Below are 24,638 nucleotides of genomic sequence, written 5' to 3' on the forward strand. Positions count from 1 at the left end.
ATATTATATTTAAATGAGGTTTTATAATTAAAGTAAATTTTCCTTTTTTTTCACTTTCAATGATTTGTTCTCCCAGTATATACATTATTTAAATATGTCCATGTTTATGCATCAAATGCTTTCTTTAAAATACATGTCCTTTGTGTATTCAGGGTCTCTGGTCTTCGCTGTTACTGTCACTGACGAGGACTCTAGTTCCAACGCCCAGCTGCACTACTCCCTCATTGGACGAAACTCTGAGAAGTTCAAGATCGACCCCGTCCGAGGTGCCATCACTGCCATTGAAAAGCTAACTGGAAACACCGAAGTTACCCTCACAGTTCGAGTAAAAGATGGAGGAACTAACCCCAAAACGGACACGACCACCGTGACTGTCCGCTTTGTTACCGGAGGAAACTTCCCCGTCATCAAACTGAAGGAGCATGCCTTCACGTTCCCTGAGAGCCAGGCGACCAATCACGTTGTTACAACAGTCACTGGGTCATCTATGAGGGGTGGTCCTTTGTCGTATTACATCTCAAGCGGAAACCTGGACAATGCCTTCCATATTGATCAGCAATCAGGCGAGGTGTCCATCAGACATCCGCTAGATTATGAACACATTCAGAAGTACGTTCTCTGGATTGAGGCCAGAGATCAAGGCTTCCCACCGTATTCCACTTATGAGAAAGTGGAAATAACAGTGCTGGACGTGAATGACAATCACCCAGTGTTTGATAAGGATCCCTTCCATGCTGAGATACTGGAGAGCCTTTCACCTCAGAGGGTGTTAATCGTCTCTGCCGTTGATCTGGACAGCGGGCCTAATGGACAGCTTGAATACGCCATTATTGACGGCAACAAGGAGAACAGTTTCAACATAAATAGAGCAACTGGTGAAATACGATCCACCAGGCCTTTGGACCGGGAGAAAGTGGCTCAGTACGCTTTGAAAGTGAAAGCCACTGACCGGGGGTTGCCATCCAAAAACTCAGCAGTCAAAGTGATTATTAACGTCCTGGATGTAAATGACAATGCTCCACGTTTTTCCAAGATTTTCAGTGCTACAGTGGCTGAAAATGCCCCGGTGGGTTACACAGTCACCAGGGTCACCACCACAGATGAGGACGCTGGTTCAAATGCCATTAGCAAATATTCAATTACAGATACCAGTCTTCCATTCAATATAAATCCAAACACAGGAGACATAACAATAAGTAGACCGCTTAATAGAGAAGACACGGATCATTATATTGTCAAAGTGTCTGCCCATGACTCTGGCTGGACAGTTAGCACAGATGTAACCGTATTTATAACGGATATGAATGATAATGCCCCCAGATTTAGTCGTCCCTCTTACTATCTGGAACACCCAGAGCTCACTGAAGTGGGCTCCCTGGTCACACAAGTGTCCGCAACAGATCCTGACGAAGGTTTTAACGGCAAAATCTTCTATTTCATTCGGTCCCAGTCAGAGTTTTTCAGAATTAACTCCAGCACCGGAGAGATATTTGTGAAGCAGCAGTTAAGATATCAGAACTCGACAGGTGCCAGTAGTATAAATATAAATCGCCACAGCTTCATTGTCACAGCTTCAGACCGGGCAGTGAAACCTCTGATGAGTGAGACGACAGTGATTGTAAACATTGTAGACAGCAATGATAATCCCCCTGAGTTTGATTCACCCAGCTATTTTACTCCTGTCACTAAAAGTGTCAAGGTTGGCACCAGACTGATTAGGGTTGTCGCTCATGATGAAAAAGACTTTGGCCTTAATTCAGTTGTTGAGTACTTAATAACAGGAGGAAACAGCTCTAGTAAATTCAAACTAGATAAAACAGGTGGATGGATTACTGTCGCCTCCTCCCTTACATCTGATATGAATAAAGTTTTCCTCATTGACATCACAGCGAGTGACAGAGGAAATCCTCCTTTGTCGGCGCGAACTACAGTACGCATTGCAGTCACGGAGGAAAACCACCACACCCCTGAGTTCTCACAAAGCCAAATCTCAGCGTCTGTATCTGAACGCCTTGTTGTGGGAACGGCAATAAGGACCCTGTCTGCCAGAGACAAAGACAAAGAAATGAATGGCCTTATCACGTACAATATTACTTCAGGCAACGACAAGGGTCTGTTTTCACTTAATAGTAAAACTGGACTTTTATCCCTAGCTCAGCCTCTTGACTTTGAAGAGAAGCAACAACATGAGCTCAGGGTTTCAGCCACTGATGGTGGTTGGATCTCAAAAACAAGCTATGTCACTGTTACAGTGCATGTCACTGATGTGAACGATAACCCCCCTGTGTTTGATCCTGAGGAGTACTTCCCCATTGTTCAGGAGAATGTTCCCAGTGGCACCACTGTGGTCAAGCTGAATGCCACAGACCGTGATTCGGGAGCTAATGCAGTCATGGCTTATGTGATACAGTCATCAGACAGTGACCTCTTTGTTATTGACCCGAACACCGGGACCATCACCACCCAGGGCTTCTTGGATTACGAGGCTAAGCAGGTCTACCATTTAACAGTGAAAGCTTTCAATGTCCCAGACGAAGAGCGGTGCAGCTTCGCCAATGTCAACATTCAACTTAAGGGTGCCAATGAATATGTACCCCGCTTTGTTTCAAAACAGTACTACTTTGAAATCTCTGAAGCCGCTCCAAAAGGCACAGTGGTCGGGGAAGTGTTCGCCAGTGATCGAGACCAAGGAGATGATGGAGTGGTTTACTACCTCATTTTTGGGAGGAGCAGAAAGAAAGGATTTGGCATTAACAAGAAAACAGGCCAGATTTATGTCACAGGTAGTCTAGACCGTGAGAAAGATGAAAAGATTTCACTGAAGGTGTTGGCAAAGAACGCGGGAAGCATCCGTGGGGCTGATATTGACGAGGTGTTTGTGAACATCACCATCCTTGATGCCAACGATCCTCCTGTTTTTACCCAAGAACTCTATGATGTGCAGATCAGCGAAGGTCTCTCACCTGGAGGTCTTGTAACCTTCGTGAGTGCTGAGGACTCAGACTCTGTCCCAAGTTGGAGCAGGTTTTCGTACTCCATTGCTCCTGAATTTGATAAAAATGTGTTCACGATAAACCCAAAATCTGGCCAAGTGTCTGTGGCTGCAGAGCTAGACAGAGAAAAAACTCCTGTGTATAATCTAACCGTTCTTGCTGTGGATACTGGCACACCCCCTGCAACTGGAAGCACCACAGTGATTGTGAACCTGGAAGATATCAATGATAACGGTCCAACTTTGACAACTGCTTATGCTGAGGTGATGGAGAATCAGAGAGCAGGCGTTGAAGTTACGACGCTTTCAGCGACAGACGCAGATCTAGCACCAAACCAAGGCCCTTTCCTATACAGCCTTCTCAGTTCTGGTTCTGCCAAAAGCTACTTCAACCTTAGTCCAGCTGGAGTGTTAATCACCAGTCGTGAGATCGACAGGGAGCAGATCAGCGACTTCTACCTCTCTGTTGTGATCAAGGACTCTGGTGTGCCTCAGATGTCCTCCACAGGAACAATTCACGTCAAAATAAACGATCAGAATGACAATCCTTCAGAGCCGAGGTCTGTAGAAATCTTTGTCCACTACTTCGGGAACATGTTTCCTGGTGGATCTTTGGGAGATGTCAAACCTCAAGACCCTGACATTCAGGATAGGTTCCACTGCTCCCTTATTCCCCCGTCCTCCGGTCTGTTTAATATCCCGACTGGAACGTGCAACCTCAACTCAAAATCTCGCTCAACAGATGGAACTTTTGAATTAACTGTCCGTAGCAGTGACGGCGTCCACGGGTCAGTCAGCAATACAGCTCGAGTCCTCTTCATGGGTTTCACGAATGCCACAGTGGACAATAGCATACTAATTCGACTCAACTCTCAAGGAGTCAAAAGCTTCCTTACCAACCACTACCTCAGCTTTCTACGTATTGCCAACTCTCAGCTTGCAGGCCTCGGCACCGGGGTGCTGCTTTATGGAGCATTTGAACTCAACAATCAGACTTTCCTCATGGCAGCTGTGAAACGAGGCCATGGACAATATGTCAACCCCAGTGGTGTGGCCACATTCTTCCAGAGTATCAAAGACATTTTATATAGACAGAGCGGGGTGCAAATAGATGCGGTGGACCATGATCCATGCACACGTAACCCGTGCCAGAATGGAGGCAGCTGCAAGAGGCGTCTCAGTGTCGGGCCTGATATGAAGACAGAAGAAAGTGTCCCAGTGATCCTTGTTTCCAACCACCCGCTGCAGCCCTACGCTTGCAGCTGCAGGCCAGGATACGCAGGAGCTCTGTGTGAGACAGACATAAACGAGTGCCAGCCATCACCCTGCCACAATGGCGGCACCTGCCACAATCTGGTGGGAGGTTTCTCCTGCACCTGTCCAGAAGGTTTCACCGGGATGGCCTGTGAGAGGGATGTCAACGAATGCCTTTCCAATCCCTGCAAGAACGGGGCGCTGTGCCAGAACTTCCCAGGCGGCTTCAACTGCCTCTGCAAATCCGGCTTTGCAGGTACTATACACGCAGGAGTCACATTTGACATCTGCCTACACAGTCAATCATGTTAGGCTTGGAAAAAACACATGTGGGGACACACACACACGCACATTGACACTCACACAATAATGTACTCACGCATATGCTTTGGGTCCAATGAAAATATTTGCTTCTGAATGTTTCCAAGCAGTGTTTTAGCCATAGCGGTCAATCATGGCTGCCAAAAACAGTTTTTTTTTTGGATTACTAGTTGGGGGGTATCAGCTGTGATGCGTATGAGCCTGCCATGTTTGCTTTAATAAAAAGGATGATGCGAAGCTGGCCCTAGTGAAGACTTGAGTTTAGTCTCCTTACACATTTCACCAGTATCACTTTTCATTGTGTGCCTTCATGTGCTTGCAGCTATGACCACACACAGATACACTCCTGATCTAACTGTACACAGATGGATTTTATAATGAACATTTGACACATTTACCTCAGTTTTGAGTTGTTTGATAAATGAGCAGACCCAATCAGGCCTTTTGATTTGGAAACTTAATGAAAACACTGTATCATTACCCCTTGATAAGAGGGGAGTAGATTTGAAGTGGATTTACTTAGAAAAGTCATTTGAATCCTGCACGTTGTCCTGCCGCTGACTGCATCTGAAAGACATTTTCAAAGCAGGCTATTTACCTCAAGTCAAGTCATTACTGTCCCTTTTTATTATGACGATAAAATATGACCACAAATCTCTAACGTTTCATCAAGATAAATTACCCTTGTGAATAAATGCACCTATTGACTTACAGTAGTTTGCATGCCCTCACAATGAACTCTCAACTTCCTGTTTTCACCGCCTGGTTTGTGGCACTGGAATCAATCTCCATTAAGCAGCTTGTCTCGGGATTTACAGACTAAAATATATTTGCAGAATGTCTTTTTCAGTGTTTTTGTATTGTGCCATGTCTGGACCATATATTGCCTTGCCCTTTTATTTTGTATTATCCGTGTCACATTTCATATCATGATGTACAGTTAAACATTTCAACTCATTTTCATGTTGACATATGTGACAGTGATTCATGTACATTTGCAACTATTTCTCTTTCTGCACTGGAAAAAAAAGCCTTATCCAAACGTAATTTGAAAATCTGATTATTCTTAGTGAGAATAATCTGCCAATTGAGTGAGATCATGTTATTTTCCCAAAGAAAGTTTCAAGATGTTTTGGATCAAGTGATGTCATCTTGGACAAGCAATGTCTATTCCTCAATAGCATCTCTGACGTTTGGATAGAGTGAAACTTCACTAAAACAGATGAAATTACATCTTCCTATTATGTATTTGATGGTTGTTCCGACAAACATTTGATTTTAAGACTCGCTACAACTCTAAATGAAGTGTTGGAGCCCAGATTTTTCCTTTTTTTTGCAGTGCATTTCTCATCTGTGATGTGATGAAAGGCCTGCATGACTTGGCCTGTGGGGGAAAGTGAACTGAGTTCCCCTCTAGGTTTTCATGTGTTGTCTGCCACCCCATCCATTTTAATTTGTGTTGTTCTGTGAACCCAGGCAAAACGTGTGATTCCATCATCAATCACTGTGAGTGTAACCCGTGTTTTAATGGCGGGTCCTGTCAGAATCTGGTGGATGGATATAACTGTCATTGTCCATTTGGTAAGTAATAGTAGGAAACTTTTTAGGGTATTAGCGAGCCTGGGTAAATTGAAAAGCAAGATGTTTAAGACATGCAATCTCCCGTGCTCCAAAAGTCATGCTATAATAATCCCATTACTTAAAAGGGGCTACTGTCATTTCGTTTTGTGTCTCCATTTGTCATGATTATTATTTCTTCTTTTCTTCCAATATGGGCAAAAAATAAAAAATGTACAGTAAGGATGCAAGATTATGATCCAACTTCTGCTTTGGTATTACTAAATACAGACCTTAATATTATCGCTCGATAACGATTCTGTTTTATGTGTAGATATTTTTATCTCACCGTAAATCATTCATTGGCTTCCTCTCTGATTCCTCTTTTGGTCTGTTTCTGTCCTCAGGGGTTTTCGGCAAACACTGTGAACTTAACAGCTACGGCTTTGAGGAGCTCTCCTACATGGAATTTCCGTCTCTGGATCCCAACAATAACTACATATATATCAAGTTTGCTACCCTGAAGAGCAACGCGCTGCTTATGTACAACCACGATAACCAGACCGGAGACAAGGCGGAGTTCCTGGCTCTGGAGATCTTCAAGGGACGGATGCGCTTCTCCTTCAACTTGGGAAGTGGAACTTATAAACTGATGACTATGATAAAAGTTTCGGATGGGCAGTTCCACACAGTCATCGCCAGGAGAGCTGGGATGGTAAGAACGTCTATTTTTATGGTAGATATTAGCTTACAGGTTTTTCATCGTGCATTCTTGAAAAATGTACAACACCACATGGTATGGACTGACAACGTGTGCTGCACTATCTATAGCTTGTATAGCATTTATGTCCTGTGTTTTATTGCTAAAACCTGCATCCACATTTGGCCTTAAATTCTCTTTTACACCATCAGATGATAATTAAACTTCCCCCAAACCGTGGGTAGCTCAGCTTATGGTTTTCAAGGTTTGTAATTATATTTTATTGCTCGTTGTGATTTACAATTCGAGGATCCAAAATGGCCCTGAAGGTTGAAACTCTGTCTCCTGTGCTCTGAATGAGAGGCTTCGTCCTGCCAGCAATGCAGTGGCAAGCAAAGAGGGGGAAATAATCCAAGCAGGCCCTGTCAAAGCTTCTATAATGTAACTCTCCTGCTGGACTTCAAATCTGTCATTTCCCACCATGCACCGAGGCTTTCATAGGAAACTGGTAAAATCGTTAAATTGTCAGCTTTGAGAAGGTGCAGAGTGACGGGATGGAAAGGAATACAGCAAACGTGGAGACTGTCTGCGTCTATTGCCCTGCAAATCAAATGCAGTGGTGGGCATGTAAGGGCTCTTGAAGAGTGAGATAGAAATGTGAGTGTGTCCCGACTCAAGTGGCGAGTCCCTCAGGCGTTGTAAGTGAACCTGATCACTGTGTTTGCAGAAGGTGCTGTGGGTCATTTCGGTGGTCAGGCTTGAGGTCTGCTCTCAGTTCCTGACTCCTGAATTCTGAGCCAATGTCAAAAGCAGACAGAAACCACAGACACGGTCATGCACTGCTTCACTGCGAAGGCTCCAAGTAATCAGAGGGAGCAGAAAAGTTAACAGATACTGTTACAATTGGAATTATAATCAGCGTCCAAATCCGTTTAATTGTCAAATGCAATAAATGACACACAATTTTCCTCGGCACAATGAGTTTCACAGCAGTAGGAATAATAAAGCAGTTTGTCAAAGTATCAAATAATGGATGGGTTCAATATGTAGACTGATATGAATGCCAATAACCTTGTGACATCATTACTGGTTTTAATGCAAAAAAATGAAGTTTTCGATTTGAACCTGGATGAATTCAGGAGTAAAGCAGCACCATTGATCACATTAGAGAAGTTGATATGATGATTTTGTAAGCAAACAGTTGTCTATATTTAGCAGATGGGGATGACATTTGTATCATATGTATCTTGAGATAATACATTAAGTATTATCTCAAGATACAAATGACTGAAATGGAAAATAAACTCTTTAAATAGCACTTTACGTTAGTCGGTGGTGGAGACCAAAACTGAGCGAAAACGATGGTGAATATTGGAATTTCATTGGTTCAACACGACTCAAAGTAAATTACAATTTCATCCCCATCTGCTAAATATATGTATATACTCTATACATCATACATAATAAGGTATTATCTCGAGATACAAATACGTGCAGAATAAAGCAATACTGTAAATAACGGATAAAGAATTCACGTTGAATGTAGTGGGATGGTGGCAGAAGCCTCAAGATGTCTACTCTGCAAAGCTGGAGAGGAGAGAGAGAGAGGAGTAAATGACATTTGTGCGAAATTAGATTAACATCAATTAGTGGTAGAGTAACAACAAACATGTGACAGTAACGGACTGGAAAAGATCACAGATGAGAACTTCCAAGCAAGAACACAGCTGCTTGTTGATTTTTAAATTCGTGTTAAGGAGGAACAAACAACAACTTCTTCTATGAATGAAGTTTGTGAAATGTAGTTTGACAGATTGGGACTCGGCGTAGCTGATTAGCATTGGCAGCTAATCATCAACCCTTTTTATTATTCTTCCCAGAAACAAGCTGAAAACTAATGCCTTAAAGTCATTACTCAATGCCTGCACCACAACAAAGAGCAATGCTATGGTCCATGATATTAGTCATGGCGAAAACAATGATGTTAGCCAAGCACAAAAGCATGCTTCTCATCTTTTCGTGTTACATTCGGTATTCATTTCCAAGAGGAATCCTTGAGATTCATGTTTTCTCCACTACACTGAGACACTTGACAGTAACTGCACTGTATTTAAGTCATGGATGGAGTCCCTTTGATCACAGGAAGAGACATTAATAAGATGTTCATGTGGATGTGACGTTCTTTATGGCACTTTAAAAATCCTCCAGTGTTTGAGACAAATGTGTCTGATTGTTCCTCGCCTTGCTTTTGTCACTGTATGACTGTGACACTGTATGTCACATGTGCTTTATTCTTTTTCTGTATACGTGTCCATGTGTCTGATTCAAGTGTGACTCAAGTGTACTGTGAGGGAAAGTGTGTGTGTGTGTCTGTGTGTGTGCTTGGTGGGGTCGTGCTCCCCTGGATGATTTGTGTTGGAGATCCGGGCTGGTGTGGTCCGTGTTTACTTAAGATCCAGGAGAGGTTGAGCATGATTGCCCCGGTTTTTCAACACGTTCACACACTTTTCCGGACATTTTCCTCACCAGCCCATTTATTTTCTTCCTCGTAGGGTCGTTCCCTCTCAGAGCACAGAGGGAGCAAGAGAATAACCCACATCTGGACAAAAGCTTTGTGCCATTAACGGGAAATGGGAAATGTTTTGCTGTAGTGTATGGCGTTTTCTTATGCCATTCTCCCATCAACCCCTGTGATGAATTGATGAAAGATAATTGCCCTACATGCCATTTGGTGGGCAAAGCTCAAGCTAACAACAGGGCTTAGTTACACAAATTCTCAGGGAGAAATAATTGTAGCGGTTAAAGTAGCCCCTAGTGGGCTGAAGCAGAACCCTGGAGTGAGAGTTATGCTGCCGTGCATACGAAGACGTTCAGTCTGGAAAAAGGTTTTCAGTCATAAAAGATGTGCACACAAAAAACAAAGAAAAAACAAAACATTTTTCAAAGGATTTTTAAATCTAGTCTTGCTGTCACAACCTCAGCAAAATGTGTGCAAATCCTGTGACCGTCATTCATTGTGACATTTACAGAATGTGGCTAAATGCACGCTTTGTTGTCTTTTCCAGACCATTTTCAATGTTTATGGAACATTTCAATATTTTTTGAGCGATTCGCATTTGCTTTTCTGGCAGAGTAACATTAGAAGATTGATATCACTCTCATGTTTTATGCTAAGTACAAAGCTACCACTAACAGCTAACTTAGCTTGGCCCAAAGACTGGATGCAAGGGGGAACAGCTAGCATGGTTTCATACAAAGATAACAAACTCCAGCTACCATCACTGTTAGATATGTTGGTTCTTCTTTGCTTTACTACCACTCTCATGTCTGTACGCTGAATACAAAGCTAGCAGTCACAGCTAACTTAGCTTAGCACAAAGACTGGAAACAGGGGGAAACAGCTAGCATAGCTCCAACCAACGGTAACAAAACCCACCTACCAACACCGTTAAATGTGGGTGTTTTTCTTTGCTTTGATTAATGAGCATGTTCTACATCATTCCTCAAAAATATTGACTTTCCAGTTATACTATTTTCTAGGGAACATCTGGAATAGAACCGTGACAATGTTTGAACTAAACCAGCACAAGTGACACACATACACACACATGAACCTGATTATAAAGATGGAGAAACAGAGAGACTGTCAACCACAGTCTACCAGAAATAGTTGTTTTAAAAAGGAGTCTGAAATGAGGAGTAATTGACTGAAGCAGTGCGACTTCACAGCTGTTTTTCTGACATGTGACATGCGTGTGTGTTTCTATCATCATATAGGCTGCATCGCTGACTGTGAACCAGTGTGGTGATGACCAGGAACCAGGCTACTGTGCTGTGAGCAATGTGGCAGTGCACACAGACTGGTAAGAATTCAAACACACACACACACACACACACACACACACACACACACACACACACACACACACACACACACACACACACACACACACACACCACATGCATGACACAGATGTTCTGTTTCTAGGATCCTAATGTATACATTGAAAGAGCGTTGACAGTTTAAGGTCCTAGGCTTGGAAAACTCAATGCATAATGAAATTGTCCGTGTCTGGCAAAATAATGGAAAGTATGACAGAAACAATTGTTTTTCTGTTTAAGATGTGGTTTTAGTTTACCCCATGTTGTAGCACAAGACAATGTTAATGGAAGAGAAGTAAGGCAAGTAGAGCAGAAAATAAGAGGAGGAAGAGTTGTTTCTATTTTGCATTTCGAGAATGAAATTGAAGTGTCAAGTAGAAAGTCGAAATGTTGAGAAAAGAAGCTAAACATTTGAGCTAAATCACACAACTAGCATTATTGTTTAAAAGTTCGACTAGCTTTTATATGAACATTTTGGGGGCTTGCAAAGGTCAAATTATATATTTTTTCTGTACTATACCGGTAATCATCTGGCTGCCCCACTGATTCATATTTTGATCCGTTTATGATGTAAACCTTCAATAAATGACTGGACGATCAATGCGTTTACACTCTGTACTCTGATACGCTGTACATGTGTTTTGCGTGTATATGGGTGCGTGTGTGTGAGAGAAAGAGAGATTTGGCAGATGAAGAAAGGGCACAGAGGTCAGACGGTGAAACTCGCTGACCCACAGTGTCTTTCTGTGGAAGTGTGTGTGTCTGCTAGTGTGTGTGTGTGTGCATACTTGAATGCATTGGATTCTTGTGCATATGTAATTTTGTGGCTGCGTGCATTTAAGTCTCTGTGCCTCTGTTCATATGTGTATGTGTGTGTGTGTGTGCAGGATCCTGGACGTGCAGCCCAACCGGCTCTCTGTTGGAGGCGTCAGGTCAATAGAGCCAGTCCTTCATCGGCGCGGTCAAGTCGCCACCCACGACTTTGTGGGCTGCATCATGGAGTTCAACGTCAACGGCCGCCCGCTGGAGCCCAGTCAGGCGCTGGCATCGCAGGGCATCCTTGACAGGTCGGCATAACCCCCCCCCTTTACTCCCGTTCACCCCCTCCATCATCTCCCTCTTCTTCCCATCTGTCCGTCTTCTCTAACCTTGTCGACTCTCGCTGTGGGACATCTGTTCACACTCCCAAACCCTCTCATGAGTTTTTAAAACGTTTTTTTTCATAATACACATTTTTGACGGGGGAAACCAATTGCAGAATTCCGGAGATTTTTTTTTTTCTTCTTTTCTGTCCCGCTGGTGAATACTGAGGCGAGAACAGATCTTTTAATATGCAAATTATCTCTGGGTTCTTTATGTTTTGCCGCACGGGGAGAGAAATCAAGGCTCATCTGCCCCGTTTTCCTTTCTGAGTTTCTTCTTTCGGCGGACCCCCCGGCTGCAGACTGAGCGTCTGACTTGTCAAACTGACGTTGTGTGTGTCGTTGTGTTTGTCGTTGTGTGTGCAGATGTCCGAGACTGGAAGGAGCCTGCACCGCCAGCCCCTGCAGACACGGGGGGACCTGCTTGGATCGCTGGTCCTGGCAGCAGTGCCAGTGCGTGGATGGCTTCACCGGCAAATTCTGTGAGAAATGTAAGTACATCCCTTTGAAGTTGTACTGCTGAGTCTGCACTTACTAAGGAATATTCTATCATGATTATTTATGATCCTTCCCTCATGAGTCATCAAACTGCACCATTTAGCATAATATAGGCCACATCACTGCAGCTTTATTTCAAAGTATTTGTGTAACCACTACAAATTGTTTTCTACTTTTTTATTTATTGAATTAGTTCACTGGACCATACATGTACTTTGTTCAAAATACAAACGTTTTTTTACATACAGTGTAAAAACACAAGACAAAGAAATATGCTTTATTGTATCCCTTTAATCCAAAAGCAAAAAAAAAGAAATATATATATTTAATAAATGTATAAATACTCCACATCAGAGAACTTTACACTAATCTAATTACGCTACTGTGTAGGTGTTACATTAGGTTAAGCAACGTTGCATATCATCAATACCACACTTATTTTGAAACCTTATTATTACTGGTATGTCTGGTTACCTCTGCACTTCATTTGTCTCTGTTCACCGTTGGGTTTGAGCTTGTGGTAAATCTTTTGATTTTCCTCACGAAAGACGATCACAGAACTTTTCCTTTAACAAAACTGAAGCGTACTCTCTCAGTCATGTGTTTCATCTCCAGAAAAGAAAAATATAAACATGCCAGGAAGAAGAGAGCAGGGAATGACAAGTAGGAACATCCTCTCCACAGAAGGAAGCAATGAGGTCTTAGTGAAATGTAAAAAATGTTAAGCCAGTGCCGTGCCTCAGATCCTACCAGCCATCTTCATGTTGTGGTTTCAGTAAATGTTGTAAATCTTACCCATCAGTCAGTGTCTTAGCTAAGCTTATCCCTGCATTACAGCAAAACGTGTACTGCTAGAAGCCTGGCAACTTTTTGGAGGGCTGGTTGGTTAAGTACTAGCTCATTCAAACTACAAACCGAAATGGATTTTCACCATACAGGTCCATTTTGCGAACTGCATTTACCTACACATTAGCGCTGTTTAAATGTGTTTTGTCCAAATATGAAGCTTATACTCAGCAGCACAAATGTGTGTGTCAATGTCCACCAAAGTATTTTCACAGATGTAAAAATCCCCTGATTCACCGAACAGATTTTGCCACAGAACTTTGACATTTTCAAAGCTGGTGTGGCGTCATCTTGAATCCAGCCGCAAACTCAGTGACCGTACGATTTCGCTTTATACTGCTCTGTGCCGTTTATTCAAGAAATTATAAGGGAGGGAGAAGGAGACTGGCATTAATTAACATCAAACAGTTAAATTCAATTGACCATTTTACATTATTACAAAAACAAAATACGTATATTTTCATTTTCATTGAGTATTTAAATCAACTTTGAAGGGGGAGTTGCTCTGCTCTTTCGATTGAGACTCTTCCCTGGTCTTCACATTTCAAAAATACATTTGTTTTATTGCTTCATTCATATGTGTAATGGCTGCAAATGTCATACTCGTTAGGGTTAAACTAACATCATGTGAAAGACACATTCGAAGGATTGTTTTCTGGATACACTATTTATAAACAGTACTGTATAATATCTTAAATAAAAACTTGTTATATGGCTGGATCTTGAATTGTAACTTCAGAAACATGTGAACATATCACATTCTGGTATGCAACACGTATTCTGGTATGAATATGAAGTTTAGGAAAAGGTGTTCTGCCTGATCAGTAGTTCACTTCCTGTTTGCCATCAGGAGTTGTATATTGTGGTCATAGATACGCACCGTTCATAGTGTATTTGTTGAGAGCCTTTATTTCTATATGACCCTTTTTGTAGAGATATTGTAAATAAGGGAAAAAGAGTGATTGAATGTGACTTCCAAGATGTATAAAACTCGCCCAAAGCACAACATAAATTCACACACTTTATTTTCATCAAGCAATGACCAGAAATGTGTTGGATTACATTTCCACTTAAGCTATTAATATGAAACTCTGAAGCGAGTGTAGTTTCATTGTCTCTTCCACTTAGGGAAGACATTTGTAACCACTTGTGAGAATGTAAGGACCAGTTAGTGGTTATGGCACTCGGACTAGGAAAATAAATTGCGCCTTAAGAGGAAAAATGTAAGTTTTACAGTCTGCTGTGAAAAAGGATTACGTTTACTCTCCATCTTTTCTCCCGCAGACATGACAGCGGACACCGCCCTGTCCCTGGATGGCACCGGGCGCCTGGACTACTCCCTGAAGCAGGGCCCTAAACGGGACGTCCTCCTGAAGCAGGCCCTGCAGGGCGCGACCTCTGACCCCGCCGGGCCCAGCAGCCTGGAGGTCAAGTTCAGGACGCGGAGCAAGAGCGGCACTCTGCTGCACGTTCAGGAGAGCAGCAACTACACCACTGTGAAGGTGAGGGGGAGGAAGAGTTTAGACATGTTCAATTGCATTACTGCCTGTTTGAATAGCAGTGGTGCTAGAAGTAATCAGATGAGTGTCCATTAATGCTGGAAACTGAATTTTTTTTTAGAAGAATAACTCACTATAATGTACAGTGATGTAAATGCATAATGAAAAGATGATAAGGTAATACAACTATGAGAGTTATAATACACTATGATCCTTGCAAAAACAAAATGTCAGCAAGTATGTAAAAGAAGCAATACTACAGTGTAAAAGTACAAAAGTATTAGCATCAAATTGTACTGGTTGTGATGAATGGCACAAATAAGCACCATATGGTGTTCATAACTTAAATGTTGCACTTGGTAAAGCTATTTTATACACACACTGGCTAGTTTTACTTAGCTTTTAGTAATGTATAGTGATGTATATTATATATAGTTTGTATTATAATCTAAATCTGCAAAGTAATTAGTAACTAAACATGTAACATAAATGTGAAAAGTACAACAATTGCCTTCAAAATGTAGTGGAGTAAAAGTATAAATTATCAAAATGTAAGTAAAGTACAAGTATCTCCATTTTTTACTTAAGTACAGTACTTGAGATGAACAGTATACAGAGTGTACTGCGCTTTAATGAGTCACATGTTTACTTCATCATTATGTACTTTCCAATATTTCCATACCCTTCCTATTTTTAACAGAAGCACTGCTGTGAATACCTCTAAATTATGAAAGGCATCACCCCAGGTAGTAGTTTCACAATAAAAGCCTTTGAGGGAAGTAAACGCCGCTGAACTGTTGCAAGTGTTCATGGGAGGAAGTCTGGAGTTTGCATTATCAGCACACAACAGCAAGTTAATATAGCCAACAGGAGCAGATGAAAGAATGGGGAGTCTTCCTCCTGAAACATTAAAACACACTTAAACGATAAATAAAGGTTATTTCGGTTGAAGTAAATCCTGCCAACGACTGACAGTGTTCCTGCTGTTTGACCTCAATAGTTTTATAGTAGTATTTTTTATGTTGTGTGAAGAACAGGACCATTTTCACCAACAGAAGCTCCTAAAAAAACTTCACATGCACATCCAACCACCAACCACACGTCTCACTTCAACCATTTTCAACTATTTAATTTAGAGAATCAGCACAAATAATGTATGAGCTGTTAAAGTAATACTTAGGACTTTTTTAAATGAGTTTGTATTTAACCAGAGTCACTGTGATACCTACAGTATTGTTCCCATTTTGGAAAAAAAAGTCTGGAAATAAAGGCCTATGGTCGGGGACAGCAGCAAAACCTTTTTTAGACACCGGAAAAAGTCAATTTGTGTTACGCTTTATTTAGGATGTTTTCACAGCTTTACCTTACTGTGAGACAGCCTTTTCAATCAGGAAACGTAAGCTGTTATCTCAGCCCTCTTCAAAATCACCAGACTCCATTGACAAAATAAATAATTGTTCCTGGCAGAAGACAGGAGTTGCTGGTTTACTTTTGCATCCATCAGTTGGTTTGTTCGTGTTATTGTGTGACTTTGGTGAATCCAAACCTTCACTTTAAAACACCAAAGTAACATTCCTCCACAAACAAACTCAGCCACACACGTCCCCATGTACAGATGGTGATATTTCTCTAAATTAAAAACACCATGATTAAGATTCAGCTTAGTTTGGCATCAGCTAATTGGCCCGCTAATTTACCAGAGCAACAACTCTTTATGTAAGCGTCAGCCAGCAGCCTAGCAGACTTGGAAAGGCTCATTAGTGAATGTGTGAGTTATAATTAGTTCATGATCATGATTAGCCTCTGGTGCCAGGACACAAATCATCTCTGGCTCATCCATTTGTTTCAAATGACACAGCAGAGGCTCTGCAATATGGCTGCCAGATGATTTGTTGTATCACCAAAGGCATTTCAAAGTGTGTTGTGTGCAAACATACAGTAAGCTGATACTAATATAACGAATACTTGCTTGAAGATTCAACTTATTGTCATTACGTAGTACAGGTTCTATGTAACAAAACGGTTTCTCTGCATTTGACCCATCCTAGTGTTAGGAGCAGCGGGCTGCCATTATGTACGGCGCCCGGGGAGCAGTGTAGGGAACGGTGCCTTGCTCAGGGACGCCTCGGTAGCACTTGGTCTTTCCGGGACTTGAACTGGTGACCTTCCAGTTGCCAAGCCAAGTCTCTATGGACTTCGCCACCACCGCCCATGTGTCTGTGCATGATTTCAACTCTCCTTACTTTTAAAGGGGCCCTATAATGCTTTTTGGGGTTTCCTCTTTCCTGTTTTGTGTTATATAGGTTTTTCGGCATTTGTTTACTTCCGGAACAGTTGATACACTCAATTTCAATGCCTGAAACATCTCCATTGGCCTCCTTTGTTTACTTCTAGAACAAAGTGACATCAGTATGTAACACTGTCTGATGCCCCAACACATTGTACGTGATAGGCTAAGGGGCGGGACATCTCTAAGCATTTGACCAATCACAACAGAGCCGGCCAGCTAACCAGCAGACTGGGCTCTGGTTTCAGACAGAGGGTGAAAAGAGGTGCTGCAGCACAGGCAGTATGAGAAAAATAAAGAGCTTTTTGAACATTAAAGCATTGAGACATGTCCCAGTAGAGACTCTACATACTAATATGAACCTGAAAATGAGCAGAATAGGGCCCCTTTAATCACAGCAGTTATCACCCACACTCTGTCTAACTATAGGCAAACTCTGTGGGGCTTTTTTAGTGTAGTTCCTCTTTTTTCTTCTCTCATCCTGTTCCCCCCCCCTTCCCTCTGACCCATTTTGGGCAGCTGCCCAAAGAGGCCTAAGCGCTCATTCATCCTCTTACATTTTTTCTTTTTCGACCCTCTCCGCCCTCATCACCAGCGACCCCTTCCCACTTTAGCATCAGCCTTTCTCTCTTATGAATTTGTTTTCCGGAGCCTGAATCGCCATCACAGCTTCCTAAACAATCTGAAGAAGTATTATAAGTACCATGACGCCTAAAAAAGTGTGGACGCGGGGGAAATCGTACTCTCAATGTGCATTTGTCGAGAGTCTGGATTATATATACTGATATATTAAAAAAACAACCATGTTTAAAGATGTTTAATAGATAAACTTGATGATTGGTTTTCCAGGTTTAGTGCAGGTTTTCTTTGGCTTTGGGGACTTTCCGCTTTTTCCATTTTAAATCAATTCTTCCGGAAGCTACTTATCATTGCTGATTTTTTGGGTCTTTGAAAAGGGAGTAGAGTGGGATTACTTTTCCATCGAATGGGGAGTACACATATGAGATTACCATACGCACGGTAAGCCGCACATTTGTTGACCGTGCCAAAGTGAGCTTGATTAATTTCTTTTAAAGACTCTGTCTTGTCCACTCTTCAGGAAAGAGGCTTCACCAGTGGGCGTTTTGAATGAGCGTGTTTCCTCTGAATTTGTTGTCAGTGAGCTTCTGGTCATCATCTGGCTGAATAACATTAGCTGCACACGAGTTGTGAGAACATGATTTAGTGCAGCGCGTCCCGCCGGGAGGAAGATTTGCGAGCGTCAAGCTGCATTTTTGTTTTCGATCCCTGACCTCAGCATCAGATTGTGAACGCAGAGTGGTTGTAGTTCTGCAGGGAGAAGACTGCCTCTCATCGCTCGTGATTCATGCTGACATGATAAGTCATTGCGTTAAAACACTGCATTTTTAACCCTGTGTCTCTCCTCAGAGAACATTATCTATCAAACGCTTGAAATTAATTATAAGAAACTGCAGATTCATCAACCGTCTTATCCAGTCTGTCTTCTCTAAGCCATGATGTGCAGTTTAAAGTGGATATTAAAGGTCCCCTATTATACTGTTTTGCATCAATATATTACAGGTCTCAGATATATACAAAACATGTCTCTGAAGTGTTTGGCTCCAAATACCAAACAGATCATTGCAGCATCCCATAATCCCCTCTGTTTCAGCCCTGTTTCAAAAGTGCTGATTCTCTGTCTGTTACTTTAGATGAAAATAAGGAGCCCCTCCCCACGCCCCTCTGAGAGATATTTGGTTAAAAAGAACACAATGGTGCTCTAGGAGGAGATTCAGGTGATAAGGTGGGGGGGGGGGTTACCTTGGTTGGTGATTGGCTAAAAAGCCAAAAAAATCGTTATGACATTATAAAGTGGCCAAAATCTGATCAGCTAATTTTCAGACAGGTTTTTATATAAATGGATCAGGACAAAAAGTGAGCGACGCTTTTTTTCCTGAAACTTTCAGAATCTCTTTACACAGAGGGGACACGTGTTTATGTATAAAAGACATGAGAAAGTGGATTTTGCATAATAGGAGACCTTTAACATGGATCTGTTTTCTCTTCTCCCAGCTGAGGAACGGGAACATCCACTACATCTCGGATGCGGGCGTCGGGGGGAAGGTGGAGCGGACGGTGGGCGACGCCGTGCTGTCGGACGGTCAGTGGCACACGCTCCAGCTGCTGAAGAACGGCTCGGCCACGCTGCTGCTGGTGGACGGAGCGCACCCCCGGGTCATCCAGCACCCCACGCAGGACTTCGGAGGCCTCGGCGTCCTGACCTTTTCCCTCGGAGGAATCCCACCCGGACCCGCGCAGCAGAAGACTGCAGCAGGTGAGGCAACACTGAGGATTCATTATGTGTCTGGGTTGGGGAGTAGAAGGGTAGAAGGTCATGGGTTCAAGTCTTTTCTTTGTATTATTGAGTGCTGAGACACATTTTCCTGATTGCCAGTTTGATCCCAGAGAGGCAGTGGCTACTAAAAGAATGTATGTGTTATTTTGCCCTAAAGATGTAATTGGACACACAGTAGGGCTATTTCCTTTTTTACAAACTATGAATTCTAACCTCTTACTTTCTTGTACCATATTTGTATATTTAAGTAGATGTTAATGATAAATAATAACTCCTTACCGATTTTATAAGAGATATTGGTTAAAATCATTAAAATATGCTTATAACACTGTATAATTTTTGTTATATGCACTCATCTACATTCAAAACGCTTTATAATAATAATCAAAACACTTTTCATCATTTTTAAATGACTTATATGGTCAAGTGTTATTATACTTCATTAATGCTGGACACTGACATATCTTTTAAAAAATGACTCATATTATAATGTGTCAAAACAGTTAGTATAATGCATAATAAAAAAATTATAATGTATTACGACTATGAGAATTATCATACATTATGATCCTTGTGAAAACAAATATTATGATGTTCCCTAAAAATAAATCACAGTTTAGATGTGGCCCTCTTCAAAACTATCCATGATAGTCAGACACTTGCACCTGCACATCTTATTTACATGTATGTGTGTGAATGTACATGTGTATTTACGTGCTATGTCAAAACAAATACCGAAGCTTACATAAAACTGGCGTTTGACCAAGTCACCCACCCCTTACCTTCTGTATATTACTAATGCAGCAGCACATGCTATGGAAACCTCTTCAACATATCTTAAAGTGTGTACACATGCACATACTGTACTAGTGTGTGACGGAGAAGCGTTTCAGCCTTATAAATCCAGGACACACCGTATTTTTTCCCAAAATGAATTTATAGTGTGCTTCTCAAACTGCAGACCATATTTGGTGGCGGTCCAACAAAAAACCTGGCCTGAAATCTGTTTCTCTCCACGCTCTGAGATTTACCTGCTATGAATTTACATTAGTTACATAAATGTTTCTTTATCAGAATATCTTTTATGGACACAATGACCTAAATGGATTTAATTTGACTTTGTCTTGGAACACCCGCCCTTTTTTTGTCCCATTTCCACGGACTTCTTATTTTAGTTTAGACCTAAATCACAGATCAGATGTCCTCGAGCCTGAGCTGGAAACAGTTTGGAAAAGGTGAAAGAGAGGCTTTCCAGAGGGAGGTAATGAAACACAGTCCACTTTAGAGATGTCACGGGAGGGAAAACTCAACTAATACTATGCTCAAATGTAATAATAAAAAAAGGTAATTTTTTTACCATAGAGACCTGGGCATACATTACATACTGTGGTTCTGCAGATCTGTGGCGTTACGTCAGTGTGTCTGAACTGTTGTGTCTTGTATACATTTTTCAAGAGATAATGAAAAGGCACAACTGGATTTAATCTGCACCGGGATAAATTCAATAAAAAAATCTATTTACATCGGTGAGGCAGTGCTGTTGGGCATCACACGAAGAAAAAGATTGAATTAGACACACAGACGTTCATCCAACCCAGATGTGTGTCTCGAAGCAATACAAAGCTCCGACGATGGATTTTCTGCTAGAAAATATTTTGTATTATTTTCAAATTGGCCAGCTATCGATTGTTTGAATATGTATTTTTTTGTCCTAAGCTTGAACCAATTACCCGACTAAACAGAATTGCTTTAGCTCTGATTATAGCTCCCAGTTCCTATTTACGAGGAAGCGATCCAGCTCTGGCAGACATTTTGAAAATTAGTCTGGTGGCAATCGGAAATGACTCCCCTCCAGGCCAATGTTATGTCCTTTTCAGCTGCTGATGTCTGCTTCTTGTTATCTGAACTTTTTCCCTCTTTCATTCGCAGGTTTCGACGGTTGCATGGCCTATGTGAAGTACAACGGGGAGAACCTGCCGTATACCGGAGATCACAACCTGGTGACCTTAACCAAGACCAGTTCTTCTGTTAAGATAGGCTGCAGGGGTCCCAACCTGTGTGAGAGCAGCCCATGCTGGGACGGCTTGATGTGCGTCAACCAATGGTACACCTACCAGTGTGTCCCGCCCGGTGACTGCAGCTCGAACCCCTGCCAGAACCAGGGCAGCTGTGTGCCGGACCCCCGTTCAGGATTCACCTGCGTCTGCTCCGAGTTCTACACGGGCAAGATGTGTGAGACCCTGGTGGCGTGTCTGGGCGTCCAGTGCCCTCAGGGTAACGTCTGCAAGTCAGCCAACAACGGAGGGTATGTCTGCAGCGCTAACCCCACCGCGGAGACGATGGTCCTTCCCATATGGGCGGTGCCTGCTATCGTTGGCAGCTGTGCCACCGTCCTCGCCATGGTGGTGCTCAGTCTGATCCTGTGCAACCACTGCCGGGGCCGCAACAAGACCAAAGTGCCAAAGGAACCCAAGGAGAAGAAACCCAAGGAGAAGAAGAAGAAGAAAAAGAAGAAGGGCAGCGAGAACGTAGCGTTCGATGACCCGGATAACATCCCACCATATGGTGACGACATGACGGTACGGAAACAACCAGAAGGGAACCCCAAACCGGACATCATTGAGAGGGAGAACCCCTATCTGATCTATGACGAAACAGACATTCCCCACAACAATGAGACCGTCCCCAGTGCTCCCTGCGCCCCCTGTAGCGGCCCAGAGGCAGATATTGAACACTACGACATAGACAACGCCAGCAGCATCGCCCCGTCGGACGCCGACATCATCCAGCACTACAAGCAGTTCCGCAGCCACACGCCCAAGTTCTCCATCCAGAGACACAGCCCGCTGGGCTTCGCCAGACAGTCTCCATTACCCCTCGGAGCCACGAGCTACAACTACCAGCCTCAGTACACCCAAGCACTGAGGTCCACCCCGCTCAGCCACTCCCACTCAGCCTGCCCCACCCCCAACCCTCTCTCCAGGCACTCCCCAGCCCCGTTCAACAAGCCCTCCTCCTTTTACCGGAACACCCCGACCAGAGAGCTCAACCTGGCCCGGCGTGAGGGCAGTCCGATGGACATGCACAACGACATGTGCCAGCCCCCGCCCATGTTCAACTACGCCACCCGGCTGGGGAGGCGCAGCAAGAGTCCGCAGACCATGGCCGGCCACGGCCACACCTCCAGGCCCGGCAGTCGGCTCAAGCAGCCGATTGAGCAGATCCCTCTGGAGACGGGGCCTCCTGTGGGGCTGTCCATCGAGGAAGTGGAGCGGCTGAACACGCCTCGTCCGCGTAACCCCAGCATCTGCAGCGCGGACCACGGGCGCTCCAGCTCGGAAGAGGACTGCCGCAGGCCGCTGTCGAGGGTCCGCAACCCCGCCGACGGCATCCCTGCCCCGGAGACGTCTTCAGAGAGCGACTCACACGACTCCTTCACCTGCTCGGAGATGGAGTACGACCGGGAGAAGCCGGTGTCTTACAACTCCCGAGTTCCCAAGCTCTCGCAAGTCAACGAGTCCGACGCTGACGACGAGGACTACGGCGGGAGGTTGAAGCAGCGGCGGTACTCGAGTCGGAGGGCAGAAGGAGGGCCGGGGAATTCCCAGATGCCTCCGACTGAGCAGCATTACACACTGCCCCACAGACTGGGCCAGCAGCCAGGGGGCTTCAACTGGGACAATCTGTTGAACTGGGGTCCCGGCTTTGGACATTATGTGGACGTGTTCAAGGACTTAGCCTTGCTTCCTGAGAACGCGTCGGCGAGAGACATTGAGATGAACAGTGGGGACGGCTCGGTGACCATTCTAAACGAAGGAGAAGCTGAGCAATATGTATGAGACTATTTATTACGATGTTGTAGAATATGGTGATGTTCTCCATTCAAGAAAAAAAAGAAAAAAGGAAGACTGTATATTTCAAGAGAACATTGGACTACATGTTTTTTTATTCACAATTACAAGACGACTTTCAATGCAGTAAGGCAGAAACATGGCACCTGTAACATGACAGATTTTGTCTTCAGCCACCTTGGTTTAGTTTACCAGTCTTTTCTAGGTCCAAAGTCAACTGTGCATTCATGTCTCTGTGGCCTCATTACAACGTATCCATTGACCCTGAATGGCTAAAAAAGAAAAGAAACCCATGCCTGAATTCAATTTAGTGACTGCAAAGCTCCGTTCACATTATCTTGATCAAACATTTCTGTTTTTTATTACCGACATTGCCTCTCCTTTCCTAAAATGTCTGTCACATTCGCACCTGAGAGATAAGACGGTAGATAATATTAACACTCACGGGAAGAAAATTCCAGCAGTCAATTTTTAATTTACTTAAAAGGAAGCATGTGTGTTTGATCCGACTGCACCTGTGACAGGACACGGCCCTCGTGTGTAAGTTAGCTCGCACGGTATGGCAGACCCCTCCATATATGATCCCTTTTCTCTTTGCCCTGGTGTGTTTTCTCACAGAAGACTGGCTAAACACTCCAAGAGTGAGGATTAATAAAGTCGCCTGCCTTACAGACATTTGAGGATTTCAGTTCAAACTTTTCCTCTTCTGTTTTTCTGGCCTGAGTTCAGGAGAGGAGATTTTGGCGAGATAGTGTTTGTCATTTTCTGACCAGCCAAGCGTTTAATGATGATGTATGAATCCTATAAACATGACCCCAACTAAAACACTATGAACTTGTGTACATTTTTTTTTTATTCATGAGAAATCATGGAGTCATTTGTTGTTGTCCATTGTTTTGACATGTATGGTTTCTACATTTTTGTACTGTTTATTAACTTAAATTACTTAAGCTGTGTTTTTATGGATATTTTCATATGCTGAAATGTATGTTCTTACTTTCGGGGAAAGTAAGATTGAAGACTTATTTTTTACATGTGTTACATATGTAACATCAGTATTTTCCACTTTTGATAAAACTATAACATGCTGTATGCTTTGTACCTGTAAAAAGCCAATAACAGAATAAAAAAAGTATTTATTTAAAACCTGCTTTTAACTTTTTCTTTCCTGCAGTCGTATGAAACTGATTTAGATGCATGTCAGCGTTGGCAGTTTCTAAAAATGGTCAACTCAGAATATATCCCATCCTTAATATTTTGGGTGCCAAGGTATTTAATATTCAAGGCTCACTCTGTGCCGTCTTTAAATAAAACCGGGCCTGAGCAAAACAAGGCATTTCAGGACCCGAATGAAACTGAGACATCTCTGTCTCGGCCAAGCTAAACATCAAGCGGACTGCGAGACGCAGGGCCCTATATTGCTTTCAACAATTATTTACATCTGGCTTATTGA

At 43.0% G+C, this 24,638-nt stretch overlaps 1 protein-coding gene across 1 annotated transcript in view; it reads left to right on the forward strand.

Annotated features, from left to right (window-relative positions):
* Nucleotides 1-24,304, forward strand: part of LOC117485263 (protocadherin Fat 4) — a 107,518-nt gene extending 83,214 nt beyond the window's left edge. The window contains exons 9-17 of the mRNA XM_034133836.1: nt 153-4,502; nt 6,044-6,148; nt 6,532-6,839; nt 10,602-10,687; nt 11,594-11,773; nt 12,215-12,339; nt 14,477-14,694; nt 19,052-19,313; nt 21,264-24,304. Coding sequence (XP_033989727.1) covers nt 153-4,502; nt 6,044-6,148; nt 6,532-6,839; nt 10,602-10,687; nt 11,594-11,773; nt 12,215-12,339; nt 14,477-14,694; nt 19,052-19,313; nt 21,264-23,173 — 7,544 coding nt within the window. The 3' untranslated portion in view covers nt 23,174-24,304. The remainder of the gene's footprint in view (nt 1-152; nt 4,503-6,043; nt 6,149-6,531; nt 6,840-10,601; nt 10,688-11,593; nt 11,774-12,214; nt 12,340-14,476; nt 14,695-19,051; nt 19,314-21,263) is intronic.
* Nucleotides 24,305-24,638: the final 334 nt, after the last annotated feature.

The sequence above is a fragment of the Trematomus bernacchii genome, unplaced genomic scaffold (genome assembly GCF_902827165.1).
Source record: "Trematomus bernacchii unplaced genomic scaffold, fTreBer1.1, whole genome shotgun sequence".
Taxonomy (NCBI): Eukaryota; Metazoa; Chordata; class Actinopteri; order Perciformes; family Nototheniidae; genus Trematomus; species Trematomus bernacchii.